Source organism: Pelophylax lessonae (genome assembly GCF_965119305.1).
Source record: "Pelophylax lessonae genome assembly, chromosome: 7".
NCBI lineage: Eukaryota > Metazoa > Chordata > Amphibia > Anura > Ranidae > Pelophylax > Pelophylax lessonae.
In genome coordinates this window covers 65,312,071-65,324,990 of record NC_138774.1, presented here as the reverse complement: position 1 = coordinate 65,324,990, position 12,920 = coordinate 65,312,071, and the positions used below count along the sequence as shown (strand labels likewise).

The window sequence follows — 12,920 nt, the reverse complement described above, 5'->3', positions numbered from 1 at the left end:
GTGGAGATGGTATACTTATCCATTGGAGATGAAGACAGTATTGAAAAACAAACCTTGGAGCTATGTTAACAGTGGTAGATGCAGTGTGTGTGTGTTTGTGTGTGTGTGAAAATTCAAGATGGAGATGCCCTACTTGAATACTAAAGTAAAAGGTAGTTGTAAGACATGTTCCGAACACATGAATACAGTATGATGCCAACTTGCAGATTCAAGAGCAAGCAAGATACTTTCTTTTATAGGGGTGCGGGTGTCAAACCTGCGGCCCAAGAAAGCTATGAATGCGGCCCAATACAAAACCGTAAATATACTTAAAAATGTTGATTGTTGGCTTAGGAAAAACCCAACAGACCTAGATAGCAGTAAGAGCTCTTTCAGAAGGACAGACTCCACCAGTGGACTTGCTTGCTCATTTGGGAATCTGTCGATCGATCCCTGCTGAGTAGGCGGATGACAGGGTCCATGTCCGCTCTGCTTATGCAGAGCAGGAACAGACAACAGCATTGTAAGGTGCTAGATTGACTCCACCTTGATAAAAAGTCCACCCCAATGAGTGATCCAGATATCAATAGTCATTTAGAAGGGCTGCCTTAGAATGATCACTGGGATAGTGGCGAGAAACACATGAGAACATAACACTGACAAGGCGCTCCAGAAATTACTTGTGGGTGTCATATATGCACTAAATGATAAGACCTCAAAGGGCTGACTAGCAGTGATACCAAAAGCCCAGAAACACCGAGGACAATGTATCCATTGAAACAGTCTATGTTCATTTCACACACGGTTAAAAAACAAATTAAATGTACGGTGGTTACCAGTTACTAACCAACCACATACCACAGGCATGCACATGCAGGAACGGACACAGCCCACTATCCTCTATGGGCGGTCGGATGAAAACAGACTGACTCTCCTTTTTCAATCCAACTGTCATCCAATCAGATCTGCCAGCTGGATGGGGAACAGATGTCCCATCCGTCTGTTTTTAGCAGTTAGGATTGGATCAGATGTCTGTTGACATATTATGTGTTAACACTCGCCAGTCCAAAGAGAGCAATGGATGGTCCGATCGGGTCCGCTTAAAAAACTGACATGTGGACCAGCACAGTCCACCCATGTAAAAGTGGTCTAGCAAGTTGAGGCTGGTTTCAGCTCAGCTACAAACACTACATTTAGGCCCCTTTCACACATGCTGTCCGTTTGTCCGTTTTTCATCCATCCGTTGACGGATGAAAAACGGACATCAATGCATCTCTATGTAAAAACGGATGACAACTGATGATCATCAGTTAACATCCGTTTTCATCCACTTCCGTCAATGTCCGTTTTTTTGAACGGATGAATGCCCTATTTTTCATCCGTCAAAAAAACGGATCGGACGAAAAACGGATGACAACGGATGAAAAACGGATGTCAACTGATGACAACGGATGACAACGGATGAAAAACTGATGTCAACTGATGACAACGGATGAAAAACGGACGACAACGGATGAAAAACGGATGAAAAACGGATAACAACTGATGAAAAACGGATAACAACTGACGAAAAACGGATGAAAAACTGATGACAACTGACGAAAAACGGATGAAAAACTGATGAAAAACGGATGAAAAACTGATACATTTGACGTGACTGAACTGATGAACTGAACGGACCGTATGTGTGAAAGGGGCCTTAGAGTAGGGAACTCCAGCTCATAATTTCTAGATTTAAGAGAGAGATAGAGAGACATAGAGGCTGATTTACTAAGAGAATTGAGAATGTTTACACCTCAATTATCCAGTCAAGTGCAGATGAAACAAGTAAACAGAGATTTTAATTTTATTTTACAAAATTGAATCACTAAAGTGAATCTTTACACATTTTATTGTGTGGACATTCTCATCTCATAATCTTTCACTTTAAGAAAGCATTATCAAGATCTCTTCTTGAATGTGCAGTTCAATGTTGGGCACCAATTAATTAGAAGAATATTTACCAGACAGAAGGGCAACTTGATTAATAAGAAGCTTGGATGACCCGAGCGATGAGAAATTTAGATTTATTCACTTTCGAGAATAATCGATCTAATGAAGATATGATCACCTTGTATGAATTCCTAAATGTTCCGTTGCCAAGTTGTTCAATTGCACTGTTTCCATTGAAAAGAAGTATAACCCTGCATATGGAAAGGTGAGTTGCATGTTCCAGATAACTGGCTATCAATGTTTATAAGAAATAACACTGTCAATTGTTGATCTGGGGATCCTGCTAGAGTAGACAACCCCCATAACCACTGGCAGAAAAAGTGGCATGAATACTGCTTGTAGTGGCTCTAGTCCTATTGCACGCATATTGTAGTGTTTATGATCATTTAAAGTTTTTTCTGCCTGAAAACGCCTCTCAAAAACGCACTTGTGATGTTTTTTTTTTTTTTTTTTCTGCCTCTAAACTCTCCTCTGTAAATATGCCTTTAAACACCCTAAGGGTCCTTTCACACGAACGATCCAATCAGATCCGCCTGTCAGTTTTTTAGGCGGATCTGATCGGATCCTCCATGCAACCCTATAGGGCTGCGGATGTAAGCGGAGACATGTCCGCTGACACCCGCTGCCATCCGCATCCGATCCTGTCCGCCAAATCTAGACGGATGGAAACCCTATTTTCCATCCATCCAGGGGATCAGTTTGGATGGGATCGGATGAGAGCGGACCGCCTGTCCCCCATAGAGAGCAGCGGGGCTCTGACACCTCCCTCTCTGCACACAGAGCGGAGAGGGAGCTGTCACCTGCCTGCTCAGTGGGGATCTGTGTATTGATCCCCTGCTGAGCAGCACGGACTCCGCCGACAGAGCGGACCGTGTGAAAGGAGCCTAATGTGCATGGACACATAGTATAACATTGTGCTGCTTCTTTTGGCAGGAGAAAAAAAAACCCCATGTGTAAGCAGCGTTTTTTACGCTCAGTGTGTATGGACCCTTAGGGTTCTGAGGATACAAGTTTCAAATGTTTTTATTTTTTTGTCTTTTTTAACCTATGTAAGTATGTGAGATTTCATTTCACTTTTTTTGCAGCTGAAAGACAAGTATGGACCAGTCTACACTCTGTACCTGGGGCCTAATCCTGGAATTGTGCTATGTGGATATGATGCTGTGAAGGAGGCCTTAATTGATCAAAATGAAGTATTTGGGGATAGAGGAGACTATCCTGTGTTCTTGAACTTCATAGGTGAACATGGTGAGACCAAGTTGCATTCTTTAGTTGTCCTGAATTAGCTACTGAAATGTTGGATCCCAACTCTATCCCTATATTAATATTGGTTTTGAACATAGTAGAAAAAGAGTAGGACCTCAGGAAGTGAGGGAAATCTTTCCAATGGGGTTGCATGTAGCAATAAAAACCTACCAGAGATCCTAACACTTCACCACTGTGCTTAAAAATGTTCATTTATTGGCAACTATGTCACCATTGGAAAAAAAAAATAGTTCAGTGTTGTAAAAGTCCGATGACTAGCTGTCACATCCCTAACTACGAATCGAAAAAAGAAAAACCCACTGAGACATTAAAGGCAGTAAGTAATAATAGTAGTGAGAGTATGATGTAATAAAATCAATAAAGTATATTCAGACAATATAAAATAGTGATAATAATCACAGAATACAAAATGTAAGAGCAAATAAACATATCCATACAATCGTATAAAGGTCCAGTACCCTGTAGCTCATATAGGAACCCGGGGTTGGTGTCATGGGTTCAGAGGCCAAACCAGATATGGAGTTCCCAAGAAGATTCCCAAGATGTTTCGGAATATAAGAAATTCCTTCTTCAGGGGAGGCTAAGAGAAAGATACAATGGTCTAGGGGTGTAATGATCAACATATGAATATATGTACAAATATACTGAGTAAACAATTCGTATTGTTACAGGTAAACCATACAGTATCATGGCAAATATTAAATACTCACAATGTATGCTTTTGTCAGAAAGGATAACATTTGTCCCTCAGAGACGTGCCCCACCAGATGGGATTCCAGGTGACAGGGGAGTGTATCCTGCACACCAGGTATTGGGGCACACTGATTGCCAGATGGAGAAAGACCAATACTGTGTCATTTGGTGCTCCCAAGGATCACAAAGAGGGGGGAGCCAACACTAAATAATAGTAATGAAGGCTGTGACACACACCTCCAACCTGTGTCTCAGAATAACAAGGAGGTGAAGCCGCCATCAATCTACATGTAATATCCCGTCCCCATTGTGTTTAGCTGGTTAGTGGGCATGAAGAAGGTAGGAGGGAGTGGGCTGTCATTTACCACTGTGTATACGCCCACATGTGTGACTCTATAATCACATGGGCTGTTCAGATGTAATAGGGAAGAAATGCTCAGCATAGAAACTCACTGAAAACTGAGCATGTGCATTAGCTGCCAACACTGAGCTGCGAAATTCCCAACTGCAGTGGGGACATGCAGGGCCGGACTGGCCTACCGGGATACCGGGAAATTTCCCGGTGGGCCGCCGGCCCTGGGGCCGCTTCAAGGCTGTGGCCGCTTTAAGACGCGGCCGCTATTTTGGCCGCTTTAAGACGCGGCCGCTATTGTGGCCGCTTTAAGACGCGGCCGCTATTGTGGTCGCTTTAAGACGCGGCCGCTATTGTGGCCGCTTTAAGATGCGGCCGCTATTGATGCCCGCTGCAGCCCTGGTGAAGTCTTTACTACGTCAGCCGATATGAGCGGCATGACGTCAGATCTGGCGGGAGCGGCTGCGCGGCGCTCACGGAACACCGGCCGGCGGTGGATCATGTGACTGTCAGCAAGACGGACGGTCACGGTGTCGGCGCCGAGAGAGAGACCCACTACACAGACGCCAGCCCAGCAGCATGAGTCCGACTGTCTGACCAAGTAAGTAATAAAAATCAGCAGACTGCAGTGTAATTATTGATCCCATCCTCTGACCTCCACCAGACCACCACTGCCCCCTGCTCATCTCACCACCCCACAGATCTTATCCCTAATAGGATGGGGGGAAGCAGTGGCGGTGGGGAGGATGGCACCCCCCATCACCACTGCCACCAATCTCCCCTCACCACCACCACTGCCACCGATTCCCACCCCCCTCACCACCACCACCGATTCCCACCCCCCTCACCACCACCACCACCACTGCCACCGATTCCCACTCCCCTCACCACCACCACCACTGCCACCGATTCCCACCCCCCTCACCACCACCACCACCACTGCCACCGGTTCCCACCCCCCTCACCACCACCACCACTGCCACCGATTCCCACCCCCCTCACCACCACTGCCACCGATTCCCACCCCCCTCACCACCACTGCCACCGATTCCCACCCCCCTCACCACCACCACCACTGCCACCGATTCCCACCCCCCTCACCACCACTGCCACGATTCCCACCCCCCTCACCACCACTGCCACCGATTCCCACCCCCCTCACCACCACCACCACTGCCACCGATCCCACCCCCCTCATCACCATCACCACCACCGCTGCCACCCCCCTCATCACCACCACCGCTGCCACCTATCCCACCCCCCTCATCACCATCACCGCCACCGATCCCACCCCCCTCATCACCACCACCGCTGCCACCGATCCCACCCCCCTCATCACCACCACCGCTGCCACCAATCCCACCCCCCCTCATCACCACCCCTGCTGCCACCGATCCCAAACCCTTCACCACCACCCCTGATGCCACTGATCCCACCCCCCTCACCACCACCGCTGCCACCGATCCCACCACCCCTGCTGCCACTTATCCCAACCCCCTCACCATCACCACCCCTTCCACTGATTCCACCCCCCTCACCACCACCCCTGTTGCCACTCATCCCACCCCCCTCATCATGTCTGCAACCTTTGACATCTCCTGTACCATGTCCGCACAGCCTATGACATCTCCATTACCATGTCCGCACAGCCTATGACATCTCCTGTACCATGTCGGCACAGCCTCTGACATCTCCTGTACCATGTCCGCACAGCCTCTGACATCTCCTGTACCATGTCCGCACAGCCCCTGACATCTCCTGTACCATGTCCGCACAGCCTCTGACATCTCCTGTAACATGTCCGCACAGCGCCTGACATCTCCTGTACCATGTCCGCACAGCGCCTGACATCTCCTGTACCATGTCCGCACAGCCTCTGACATCTCCTGTACCGTGTCTGCACAGCCTCTGACATCTCCTGTACCATGTCTGCACATCCTCTGACCTCTCCTGTACCATTTCCACACAGCCTCTGACATCTCCTGTAACATGTCCGCACAGCGCCTGACATCTCCTGTACCATGTCCGCACAGCCTCTGACATCTCCTGTACCATGTCCGCACAGCCTCTGACATCTCCTGTAACATGTCCGCACAGCGCCTGACATCTCCTGTACCATGTCCGCACAGCGCCTGACATCTCCTGTACCATGTCCGCACAGCCTCTGACATCTCCTGTACCGTGTCCGCACAGCCTCTGACCTCTCCTGTACCGTGTCCGCACAGCCTCTGACCTCTCCTGTATCATTTCCGCACAGCCTCTGACATCTCCTGTACCATGTCCGCACAGCCCCTGACCTCTCCTGTACCATGTCCGCACAGCCTCTGACCTCTCCTGTACCATGTCCGCACAGCCCCTGACCTCTCCTGTACCATGTCCGCACAGCCTCTGACATCTCCTGTACCATGTCCACACAGCCTCTGACATCTCCTGTATCATGTCCACACATCCTCTGACATCTCCTGTACCATGTCCGCACAGCCCCTGACATGTCCTGTACCATGTCCGCACAGCCTCTGACATGTCCTGTACCATGTCCGCACAGCCTCTGACATGTCCTGTACCATGTCCGCACAGCCTCTGACATCTCCTGTACCATGTCCGCACAGCCCCTGACATGTCCTGTACCATGTCCGCACAGCCCCTGACATGTCCTGTACCATGTCCGCACAGCCCCTGACATGTCCTGTACCATGTCCGCACAGCCTCTGACATGTCCTGTACCATGTCCGCACAGCCCCTGACATGTCCTGTACCATGTCCGCACAGCCCCTGACATGTCCTGTACCATGTCCGCACAGCCCCTGACATGTCCTGTACCATGTCCGCACAGCCCCTGACATGTCCTTTACCATGTCCGCACTTTTACCACTTTTAACTAGAATTTGCTCTTTTATATATAAAGCACTATATGCTTTCATATCTATCTTATCTATGATAATACACTCTTCAAATTTGCTTTAAAATGCATGGTTTTCCCTTTTATGAACAAGGAAATAATGGCGCTATGCTGTTGGGCCGGTATAATAATGCTATGGGGCTGGTATGACATTTTTTCCAGGGCTGAATTTTATTCCCAGTCCGGCCCTGGGGACATGGACATGAGAGAGGGAGAGAAAACAGCAGGATCAATCAGGTTTTTTGCAGAATACAGAAAACAAATCTCATATTGACTGTATAAATATGAACAGCACGTAATACAGCATTTATTGATAGTTTAGTTTTTAATGATGCAGGTTTAAAACTGAATATCAGGAATGATCTTTATTACATACTGACATTAATACAGCTTGGCACAATGTAAATATGTATATCTCATATCTAATGGCAGAGGCATAACTAGGACCATCAGGGCCCTGGTGTAAGGGAAACCGGGAAGGGCCCCCCCTATGGATCAGTGGCAGCAGTGGTGGGGATGACATCAGTCACAGTGGTGGGGATAGGGATGACATCAGTGGCAGTGGTGATGGAGGGATAGGGATGACATCAGTGGTAGTGGTGATGGGGATAGGTATGACATCAGTGGCAGTGGTGATGGAGGGATAGGGATGACATCAGTGGCAGTGGTGATGGAGGGATAGGGATGACATCAGTGGCAGTGGTGATGGGGGATAGAGATGACATCAGTGGTAGTAGTTATGGGGGTAGGGATGATATCAGTGGCAGTGGTGGGAATAGGGATGACATCAGTGGCAGTGGTGGTGGTGGGATATGGATGACATCAGTAGCAGTGGTGGAATAGGGATGACATCAGTGGAAGTGGTGGTGGTGGGATATGGATGACATCAGTGGCAGTGCATAGGGGTGAATAGGCATGACATCAGTGGCAATGGTGATGGTGGGAATAGAGATGACATCCGTGGCAGTGATGATGGGGAGGTAGGGATGACATCAGTGATCAGTGGCAGTGGTTGGGATAGGGATTACATCAGTGGCAGTGGTGAGGATAGGGATAACATACTGTAAGTAGCAGTGGTGGGATAGGGGTGACCTCAGTGGCAGTGGTGGGATAGGGATGACATCAGTGGCAGTGGAGGGATAGAAATGACATCAGTGGCAGTGGTGGGATAGAAATGACATCAGTGGCAGTGCTGGTGATGGGATAGGGATGACATCAGTGGCAGTAGTGGAATAGGGATGACATCAGTCCACTGCCACTAATGTCATCCTTATCCCCACTGCCACCATTGATGTTATCCCTATCCCCCCATCACAGCTGCCAGATGGGGGGAGTGGGAATGTGATCAGTCAGGGGCAGTGGTGGTGGGGGGATGGGATCAGTAACACTGGTCCTCACCTGCTCTCAGTGTCAGTCGATTCCCCCTTCTTCTCCTTGCTCAGTGTGTCTTTGCCTGCATCTGGCTCACTTCCCGTGTCTCCAGTGATGCTTCTCTTGACATGAGGTCTCCTCGCAGAGTAGAGAGCTCCTCCCCCTTCACTCTACTGGCCGTCAGCTGGTCAGCTGGCTTTCTCCTCTAGTTTAGCGCTCCCAAAATGGCATCTGACTTGACTCTGCAGCAATGGGCAGAGAGGATAGGTGGGCAGTGACAGTGTGTGCTCAGCTTCAGCCACAGTGTACCTCCTGACCCAATGCCTCTAACTAGAAGCAGTGGCGGGTGCCCCCCCACAGTGGTGGAACATGCCGTCCCCCCTACAGTGGTGGAACTCCAGGGCTCAGTCGCAAGTGAGACCTTTGCGACCCTGGTAGTTCCGCCACTGCCTAATGGATCTTGGGAAGCTGACAGTCACTGTAGTAGTTGTGCTATGAATTGGAGATTGTGACATCACTGCCTCTCCTGCCAGCTTGTTGTAAAACTGTTTTGGAGTCATTTTGATTTTTTTAATACAAAAAACACATCATAAGCTCTAAATTTACCATTTGCCATTTAGTATAAAAGATGAAATTGTGTCAGAGTAATAAATACTAAATACATCAAGCATCGTAAAGAATAGCAGAACACTACAATATCCAAAATCGCAAATAGGTCGCACATTTATATTCTAGCTTATCAGTTTAGATATTAAAAAAATGGCTCCAAAAGTATTACTTCTAGCATTTGTGGTGATACGTAGGGATCATTTAAAAAAAAAAAAAAATAGTCATGAGAATGCATCAGCTTTTAGGCAAAAGTCGTAAATAATACCTTTGCAAACCATTTTATTATGTGCAAATTGTTTATTTCTGATATTTAACCACTTCAGTTCCAGAAAGTTTACCTCCCTTCATGACCAGGCCATTTTTTGCGATACGCCACTGCATTACTTTAACTGACAATTGCGTGTCCTTTTTTTATTTGATCACAACTGCGGTTTTTAGTTTTTGCGCTATAAACAAAAAAAGAAAATTTAAAAAAAAATCTATATTTTTTTACTTTCTGCTATAAAACATATCCAGTAAAAAAATGTAAAAAAAAGTTATAGCGTCTACAAACTTTGGGATATATTTATGGATTTTTTTTTTCTCTTTACTATTAATGGTGGCGATCAGTGGTTTTTAGCGGGACTGCGACATTGCAGTGGACAAATCTGACACTATTGTGACACTAATACAGTGATCAGTGCTAAAAAAAAATACATTGTCATTGTACTAATGACACTGGCAGGGGAGGGGTTAACATCAGGGGTGATCAAAAAGTTAATGTGTTCCCTGGGAGTGCTTACTAAATGTGTGTGGGATGCTTTGGTTGGGGGAAGACAGAGATCCGTGTTCCTTCTCAGGAACACAGGATCTCGATATTCCCCTCTGACAGAACGGCGGTCTGCCTTGTTTACATAGGCAGACCGCCGTTCTGCCTCTCTCAGAAACGATCGCCGGGTGCCGGCAAACATCAGGTCCGCCGGACCTGCTGCTCAGCTCCCACTGTGTCCAATCACAGTGAGAGCGGATTGTGGGTGACGCACATGTGCGTCCCAGACTGGAAATGATGTACAGGTACATGATTTTGCGCTAAAGGGCCGCCCTGCCACAGTATATGTACATGGGGCGATTCTGAAGCAGTTAAAGAGGATCTTTGGTAATTTTTTTAAAAATACTGTAGCTGCTGACTTTTAGTAAAGAGACAATTGCCAGCACAGGAATCCAGCGCTGTCATTACCCAGGTTGGTTATTTTCTGGTGTTTGGTCCCCCCGCGCCTCTATCTTACCTGTGGGAAGCCGGCTGTGTTTCAGCCATCTCCCCACTGCACATGCATGAGTCTCGCTGCACTTTCTCAATAGTCCCATAGTCTCCTAAGACAAGTGATATGTCCTAGGAGGTTGTGGGCAGGGAGGAGGCTGGCTGAACTTCTGGAGCAGGTACCTAACAGAAATCAATACCCACTTTCAGTAAAAAAAAAAAAAAAAAACAATACATTCAGAGGAGGGGGGAGGGTGAGAATCAGTGGAAATTCCTTTTTCAGGTGAAGTTCCACTTTAACAGGTAACTCCACTTTTGTGAGCAAAAAAAAATAGCAAATAAAGAAAAAACAATATAGCATATACAATTGTGACACACGTAACATTGTCATTGAATGTTATAAAAAAAATTATCTTTCCTTTTCAATCTGCAGCCACTGTAGTTTTCTGTAAATGCAATGCAATATGACTATCTGGAGCTGTTCTGTACACAGAATGAACACATCCCAGAAACATAATTTCCTGCATGTGTGATTGGCTCACTGATTTTCCCAGAAGTCTGCATTAAGATACAAGTCAGATTTCAGACATCCACTGTAACAAAAATGGCATGTTTGGTGAGATACTCCCAATAGGAACACATCTAATGGGATGCAGGCCCAGGAGATTTCCTCATTAGTGCTCTGCAGGTGCCACAGCTGATTGACAATTATGAAACCACTCCCATTAGATTCATTTGCCTTATGGGCACAGAGAAACACAGAGGGATTTCTTCAGAATAACAAAAGGTAGGAATCTGCAACAAAGGTTGTTTTAATCCTTACAACGTACAGAGATTACCCAGAGGGGAATGTTTTTTTTCTCAGCAAAAGTGGAGTCTCGCTTTGAGTTTTTTCGCAGGGTGAATTCCCTAAAACTCCAAGAACATTTAAAACTATGAGAAAAGTTTAAGAACATCTGACCAGATGGGACAGTAGTCTAGGAACATTTGCAGAACAGATGGATTTATGTATTTATGTGGTAGTGTGAGGGTCTTTTACAATTAGTTTACTGATTAAAGCCTATAAAAGTTCCCCTTTGAGGGTCCTGAATGGGGCTTAACAAAGTGTACAACATTTAATAGAATATATAAAAACAATAACCCAATTCTGAATCTCAAATGGCATGTAGTTTTTACATAAAATGTTGGGTTTAATAATTAGGTATAATAAAAACCTATAAAATCAGTGGTCAAAATTGTTTAGGGTTTTCAATAATATGATTTAAGTTGATATTTTATGCAATTACGTGCCCTGTGACATTTAGAATTCTGTGAATATATTTTTGTACTTTTTTTTTTCACTTTAACTTATTGCTATTTTTGTAGCCTATCAGCAGCATTTACACCTTGAAACATACTATCAGCATAGCCATAGTACTTTCTGGTGCCAGATCGAAAACCTTCACAGCCCTGCTTGGTCCCCCATCTCCACTTAGACAACAAGCTTTCTCATCACAATATACAGTTCGTAAATGTTTTTAATCTAGCAACATATCAACACTATGTTAACAAACATGTATGTGTTCTTGGCATGTCAACCCCCTGGTAATACATCAACAAAACAAAACTGATGTAGACACCTAGATGCACCCTACTGTTATGGTCAAATGGTCTGTTGCTCTGACGGGCAAACCTTCAGAACTTTCTGATGGCGTGCCCACACATTCCTGCCTTCTGTAGTTTCCTTTTGATGACAGAAGCTACCCATCAAAGTGATGAACCAAGAAGAATGTATTAGTGTTTTAGGGCTTAGCAAAAGTGGACTGACATTTGGTAAGAGGGTTTGGGGAAGCTGTTTTTTCTCCCAATGCAGAGTATTTTCAAGACACACAAGGCAGGATAACTACTGTGATAAACTAAAATCTAATAGACAGATTTAACAAGAGTGTGTGTTTCTGACCTAATTTTAACAAGAACCTAGCTCCCATGAACATTAGTGATTATAAACCTGTTTTTCTTATTTTTTCACCCCAACAGACCTTGGCTTTACCAATGGGGAGAGATGGAAGTCACTTCGGCGCTTTGCTCTGCTCACACTGAGGAACTTTGGAATGGGGAAGAGGAGTCTGGAGGAGCGAATACAAGAGGAGGCTCAGTTCCTCATAGAGGAGTTTAAAACGACAAAGGGTACAGCTCCTCTACAAATCAGATTTCATTTTGTATGTATTGTATCAAATATGCTACAAAGGAAGAGGACAGCTAAACCAAAGGCTTCAATTAATCTGTTATTGTATTTTTGAAATATGATCATAATTCCATGTCCATCTCTGTTTTTCAGCCCCATATCCTTTTAGAATAAGCCTGTCACAGTCCTTCACAGGGTAGTTGGGGGCCGCATACGGTAAGGTGGAGAGGACATGGGTGGGTTATGGTTCATAAGAAGTGGAGGTACAAGCCATGAGGGACTACAAATGGATGGACCCTCTGCACACTGCTACCCCCTGTCCAGCAAACTATGCAATGAAAAACAGGGATATTTAGTT

At 46.0% G+C, this 12,920-nt stretch overlaps 1 protein-coding gene across 1 annotated transcript in view; it reads left to right on the top strand.

Annotated features, from left to right (window-relative positions):
* The window catches only part of LOC309560463 (uncharacterized protein), a gene marked incomplete at its 3' end in the record, with an annotated part of 164,790 nt that overhangs the window by 126,879 nt on the left and 24,991 nt on the right, over positions 1–12,920 (top strand). Inside the window, exons 22-23 of the mRNA XM_082264096.1 lie at positions 3,057–3,219; positions 12,415–12,564. Coding sequence (XP_082120222.1) covers positions 3,057–3,219; positions 12,415–12,564 — 313 coding nt within the window. The remainder of the gene's footprint in view (positions 1–3,056; positions 3,220–12,414; positions 12,565–12,920) is intronic.